The 7042-nt window shown below is 41.4% G+C and overlaps 1 protein-coding gene across 2 annotated transcripts in view; it reads left to right on the forward strand.

The window, feature by feature from the left end:
* Window positions 1–5795, forward strand: part of LOC149453944 (C-X-C motif chemokine 16-like) — a 60975-nt gene extending 55180 nt beyond the window's left edge. For both annotated transcript variants that reach the window (XM_089688011.1, XM_089688012.1), the window contains exons 4-6: window positions 2659–2738; window positions 4305–4571; window positions 4695–5795. In XM_089688011.1, the coding sequence (XP_089544137.1) occupies window positions 2659–2738; window positions 4305–4571; window positions 4695–4930 (583 nt within the window). In that variant the 3' untranslated portion in view covers window positions 4931–5795. The remainder of the gene's footprint in view (window positions 1–2658; window positions 2739–4304; window positions 4572–4694) is intronic.
* The last annotated feature ends 1247 nt before the right edge of the window (window positions 5796–7042 follow it).

Genomic DNA, 7042 nt, shown 5'->3' on the forward strand with positions numbered 1-7042 from the left:
GTCCATCAGGTCCTTATGAGCCTGAGTTAAAGTAGGCAAGGACAGATGGGATAAAACGTCAGAAATAGACTTAGGGTCAGCCCGTGTAGGATCTGTATAAAGTCTGGCAAGTCGATGCCGGAACTCCTCCAATACCGCTACAGGGTTACTTGTGAGAGCATTCTGACGAGTGCATATTGAAATCGGTTTGGGGTGATGTGTAAAAGAGCGTAATCTGGAATGTGGAATCTGGCTTATTTGCTTTACTATACCACTTCTGGTGCGTCCAACGCAAAGAGCGCTCAGCCTCATCTGTCAAACAGAGATCCAGTTCCAGGCGAGCCTGATCTAGCAGTCTACGGTTCGATGGTGTAGGTACCTGCTTAAATTGAGCCGATGCGGAAGCTAGCTTTGATTCCAGCTGACACTGTTTATGTTGTCTATCCCTCCTCCGCCTCAAAGCTATCTGAATAATATGGCCACTAAGAACAGCCTTGTAAGCTTCCCACAATGTCACCGAAGAAGAGACAGAACCCGAGTTTAGCTGAAAGTATTCTTGGGAGGGGTCTCCAAACATTCTAAACAAAGGGCCAGTTTACTGTTCTTCAGACTTTAGGGGAGCCAAAGTGTGGCCAGTGAGAGTAGAAAATGTCCTGGCATCAGTGGGGGTAAACAGTGCCCAGACTTTACTATTAGGGGGAGGAATAGTGCCCCATCATTGATGTCAGTGGGAGAAATAGTGCCCCATCATTGGTATCAGTGAGAGGAAGAGTGCCTCATCATTGGTATCAGTGGGAGGAATAGTGCCCCATCATTAGTATCAGTGAGAGGAAGAGTGCCTCAAGGACCGGATAAAGGCAAGCAAAGGGCCGCAGTTTGGAGAACACTGCCCTAGACCATGGGTCTCCCAACTTTCTAAGCAAAGGGCCAGTTTACTATATTATCTTTTAGACTTTTAGGGGGTGGGACTGTGGTCATTGGAAGTAGAAAATGTCCCGGCAAAAGTGGGAGTAAACGATGACCCATCTTTGGAGTCCGTGAGAGGAATTGTACCCCATAGTTGGTGTCAAATGGTGGAGAGAATCATGCCCCAAAGTTATTGTCACTGGTAGGAATTGTGCCCCATCATTGGTGTTATTGGCAGGAATTGTACCCCATTGTTGGTATCAAAGGGTGGAAAGAATCATGTCCTAACCTTATTGTCACTGGTAGGAATTGTGCCCCATCAGTGGGAGAAATAGTGCCCCATTATTAGTGCCAGTGAGAGGAATAGTGCCTTAAGCACCAGATAAAGGCAAGCAAAGGGCTGCAGTTCGGAGAACCCTGCCCTAGACCATGGGTCTCCAAATTTCTAAGCAAGTTTCTTATACTATCTTTTAGACTTTTAGGGGGTGGGACCCCATAGTTGGTGTCAAAGGGTGGAGAGAATCATGCCCCAACGTTATTGTCACTGGTAGGAATTGTGCCCCATCATTGGTGTTATTGGCAGGAATTGTGCCCCATTGTTGGTGTCAGAGGATGAAATATTACCCCAAGGGCAGGATAAAAGCAAGCAAAGGGTCGCATCTGGCTCCTGGGTCACAGTTTGGAGACCAGTGCCGTAGATAAAAACGAGCAGTTAACCCATTCAGTGCAGGCACAGCCGCACTGCATGGGGAAAAAAATCTACTAAACTTACAAAAATGTTCCAGTTCTTTGCAGCAGAAATAATTACACAGAAATAATTGCACAGTGGCTTAGTGGTTAGCACTTCCGCCTGGCAGTACTAGGGTTGTTGGTTCAAATCCCAACCATGGCACCACCTGCCTGGAGTTTGCATGTTCTCCCTGTGCCTGCGTGGGTTTCCTTCGGGTACTCTGGTTTCCTCCCACACTCCAAAGATATGCTGGTAGGTGAATTGGCTCCTGTCTAAATTGGCCCTAGTATGTGTATGTATGAATGTGAGTTAGGGACCTTAGATTGTACACCCCTTGAGGGTTAGGGACTGATGTGAATGTACAATATATATGTAAAGTGCTGCGTAAATTGATGGCGCTATATAAGTACCTGAAATAAATATAGCTCTTTTTTTCCCAAAGTAGGAGTGTTAGTTTGGCTCCAGTATCTCAAAGTAATGAAAATTAATCATAAAACTGAGAAAAGGTAGAGGATGTCTAAACTCAAGGACAAAAATGTAATATATTGCAAGGGTACCACTCCTTAGATGTGGCTGAACTAGTTTTCTGTTGATCCTACCAGAAATGCAGTGTCCTTATCACTTCCTGTGATCCGACTTGAAGGCTCAAACACTGTTATCTTACTTACAAGCTATCTTCTATAAACTACAAATCCCCCCACACTTTTTTATGGCCAAAAAAGAGGGTAAGGTGTTTGTAGTCCAAATCAAGAGAACAGCCTAGGGTGATAACGCTGCTCCTCCACAGATACAGTTGAGTGAATGAGTGCTGACACCTTAGGACAAGAAGTGCGGTGCTGATACCAAGTGAGAAAAAAAAGGAAAACAGTGGAAAAAAAATAATACAGCCACTACTTCTAAGTAAACTGAAGTATATTACATTTTGTTTTTTGGGTTTAGATTCACTTTACAAAGATATTCTTTTTAATTTTTTCAAAATGTAAGAGGACTGTTTTAAGTTTGAATTTAATATTTGAGTTCACAATTCCACTGTTTTTTCCCAGATTTGAGGTGGACAATGGAAGCATCTGTGCTAATAAAAGTCTATTGTGGGTGAAACAACTAATGAAGTGCATTGATGGAGGTAAGGTTGTGTGCACAATGTAGCCTTCTTAAGCTCACCATACACTTTACAATCTGAGGGTACAATTTCTTTAGATCAATGTTGTACAAGGGCACACCTGATTGGATACACACTAGTTGGATAGATTAGGTAGGTCTTCCAATTTGGTAAATCTGTAGTTGATTGTAGTAAATTGTACGGTCAAACGGTCAATGGTAAATGTTTTGGGTTTTTTTCTGTCTTTTTTTCAGACATGTATGTATATATATACCGTGTGTATATATATATATATATATATATATATATATATATATGTATATATATATATGTGTGTGTGTATGTATATATATATATATGTGTGTATATATATACCGTATATATATATGTGTGTGTGTGTGTGTGTATATATACAGGGTGCAGCAACATAACTTCCTTTTTTCAAAACGCAATAAAACTCATTTTATGAATCAGAATTGTTTTTATTGTCTTTAATAATGTAGGTACATATCTAAAGTTCTGTTTTACACAGTTTTGAAAATCATATCAGGTAGGTGACGCCCCCATTGTCCATACACTGAATAAGCCGATTTCTGGCGTTTTTCATGACCCTTACCAGCATAGCAGCGGGTATGTTGGCAATTTCTGCGCGGATGTTGGCCTTCAGGTCTTGTAGGGTCCTTGGACGGTTTACATAAACGCGGGATTTCAAAAAACCCCACGAAAAAAATTCACAAGCGGCCAAATCGGGGGAGCGGGCTGGCCACTCCAAATCGCCCCTTATTGAGATGAGGCGCTCCGGGAAGTGTTCCCTTAAAACAGCCTTTGATGCTCTTGAAGTGTGAGCCGTTGCTCCGTCCTGTTGGAACCAAATGTTCCCTAAGTCCAATTCATCAAGTCGTGGAAAAACAAATTCCTCAAACATGTTCACATACCGGTCTGAATTCACTTATTCAGTGTATGGACAATGGGGGGTGTCACCTACCTGATATGATTTTCAAAACTGTGTAAAACAGAACTTTAGATATGTAACTACATTATTAAAGACAATAAAAACTAAAAACAATTCTGATTCTTAAAATGGGTTTTATTGCATTTTGAAAAAAGGAAGTTATGTTGCTGCACCCTGTATATGTATATATATATATATATATATATATATATATATATATATATATGTGTGTGTGTGTGTGTGTATATATGTATATGTATGTGTGTGTGTGATTTTGCGCAGCCGTGACACCCTGTATGTCTGCTATAGGGCGGCAGGCAAGCGGTTGACACCCAGCACTCCCAGGTGGGCAGGAACTGAATTAGGGGTTTGGTGAAGAGATCTTACTCTTGGAGTATCCAAGGCTTACAAGAAGTCAGGGGCTAGCATAGCTCAGTAGGCTCCACCGATGATTAAATATCAATAATAGGTTTACTGACCCTTTAAAAAAAATGTATTGCCGTCACTCTTATCTGTTCATAAAGTTATTGTGTGAGCTCATTTAAACTTTAAAGGTGAAGAGTAGCAGCTGAAAGAAGAGTTTAGTGATTTTGCATGATGGGAATTTGTAGACCTTATATTTGGTCTTTTCTCCACAGGCTTGAATTGTAAGGATGATGCCTCCTCAAGCTCTCAGAAAAAGTCTAAGGGTACCAATGAGAAGCCTCCCACCAGGACAACTAACACTCCAACAACAGCGCCTGTGACCAGCACAAAGCCCTCAACACAAAGTTGGGATCAGAACATTGGGCAATATACAGAACCAGCAGAACCTGGTGCAGCTACACCAGCAGCAAGCCTTGCTGCCCCCAGTGACTTGAACACCACACTGCTAGACCCCAACAAGGCAAACAATCTGCCCCAAGGTATAACAATATTTAGTCTATGAGTGTAGACTTTTAACCTCTGTATTCTGCCTAACACAACATCATTTTCCCTTTTAATGTATTTACCTACGTTTTCCTTTTATTTTCTCTCCTCTTTCTCAGGCAAAGATAAGTCTATCGAACATCAAAATACCGAAAACCAACAGAGTAAGATGAAACACATGCAGATTGCTGTCATCTCGTTAATTGCAATCGTTCTCGTCTTGGTGACAGTTGTTGTCGGCGTATATTGCCAGAAGAGGAAGGCCAACAACTTCAATACACCTTGTGGAAGCAGAACTATGGAGTACACAGCCGCACCGTCTGAAGCCTCCATCACAGAGGTCAATGTTGGGTAGTGAACTACATATAAGGACTTGCATTACAAAATGACAGATGCATGTAGCTTTTTATGCCATAAAAGTGGCCATATGAACTTAACTTCATATAGAATAACAGAAAGCTTTCTATACAAAGGTGGTATGAAATACTCTGTGCTATTTGAGGACCCTGTCCCTTCTACTGTCTTGCAGCTTGCATTATAACAGGTTGTACTTGTGGAGATTAACACAACTATCTTCTGAAATATTTGCGCAGTTGAAACATCTAATTCCTTCCACAAACATGACTAACACAATCACTGAGGTCTCACCTAACTTCTGCAGGCCACATTATGGCACCACATGGATCAGTCCATATCTCTGGCAAGGTCAGAAGAGCTGGCCCACTATCATGGTCTAAAACAAAGGTTTCAGCTTGCTTCTGCTCTGTTGAACACACCACCACACCATTAGGAGTAGAAGGATCACTGTCTCCTATGAAGAGAACACGTGCATTCCCTGCAATACACCACAAGATTGGAGGAAAAAGCTCCTTTCCCTACTGAAATCTCAAACTGGCTACTCCATGATACTAAGACTTCAGTAGATGGGTCAACACTTACATACAGTACATCTCATAAAATTAGATGCGCTGTTAGGAAAGGCTGTTCATTGCACCTGTTCCCAGAAATGTACCTAGGCACCCTTTAGTGCTGGTCCCAATTACAGAGTGAGCTGATTGGACAGAGATCATGTGACAAAGTAGTTTTTTAAAAGCACCTGCTGGGTTCAACCACACTTGGAAAATTAATAACACACACAAACTTTTTTTTACAATATACACGTATACAGAATTAAAAAAAAAAAATAGTTGTTATATAAATTAAAGTCTATTGTGATTGCATTTTGGTGAGTTTTTACCTAGAATTCACAATGCCTTATGGCCCCTAAACCATCTTTACAATGGGGAAGTCCTCTTGGTGGGACTTTATTGGCATAATTCTCTTATAGGATAAACTGAACAATTCAAAACTTTAAAAGATATGCAGTTTTATTTTTACAATCTTAAAACAAACATGAAGCTACAATACAAATGTCATCAAAGATGGTATTTCCGATGTAGAGGTAGGTCATGCATGAATTGCACTTAAAGGGATGATGGCACCCCTTATTTCATACCCCTTTCCCTCTCTACTAAACCATCTTTAAGGTACTCTTTACAACTCGGTAATTTAAACAATGCAATTTTACATGTATTATTGGTAAGCTTTTTGGTATTTTAGCGTGGTTTCAATGTGGTTTAATGGTTATTAATCTCTTGGCGCCTGCTGAACGCAAATGTGCGGCCTCCCAACGTCTGGGCCTAGATGCCGAGCGGTCGCACATTTGCGTTCTATTAAAAAAAAACATATGTGCTGAGAGAGCGTGCCCTGCGAGCTCCCAGCACACATGTCCGGTACTCTCGGAAAGGTCCCGATCTCCTCTTTCGATCGGGACATTTCCCGATCATGTGACTGCTGTGATGGCATGTGACAGTGGTCACATGACCTTAAACCCCGTCCCGCCTCCCAGCTTCTGTAACCCTTAAAGGGCAGGGAGGTGCCTGCACCAAGGGGTTAAGGATCACTGTAAAGGCCCCACTTAGGATTCCATTAATGTAGGTGGGAAGTGGAAAAGACCTTCTTTAGTGTTTAGTAAAAGGGCACCTTTTTTATTGATGGCCAGTGTAAATGCCCCCTTTACTTAGTCAGTGGAGAAGGGCCTCCTTACATGCATGCCCCCTTACCTTGTTAGTCAGTAAAGTGTCTTCATACATATGAGGTCAGTTCTGTGTCCACATGCATTGTTGGTCAATAGACAATACTTGAACTGTGGATTATGACTGGTTGGTACCTAAGCCAAAGAGTCAAAACAGGGGAAACAGTTCAAGTAATAAAACACAAACAGGTATAAAACATAAATAGGAATGGTTAAACAAGCCAGAGAAGATGTTGCTATAAGAAATAGGCCAACATGTCGAAGGCAGTGCTTATGAATTGCAGGAATTATAACAAATTTTGAAATGTAACCAGATCTTCTCTAACCGGTACTAAAATCGAAAAAGCTGTTGCTGAAGGAAATACCTTGTCTAGGAAAAAGCTGCTTTTGTTT

The sequence above is a fragment of the Staurois parvus genome, unplaced genomic scaffold (assembly GCF_062004578.1).
Source record: "Staurois parvus isolate SC_StPar_1 unplaced genomic scaffold, SC_StPar_1.0 ptg000444l, whole genome shotgun sequence".
NCBI lineage: Eukaryota > Metazoa > Chordata > Amphibia > Anura > Ranidae > Staurois > Staurois parvus.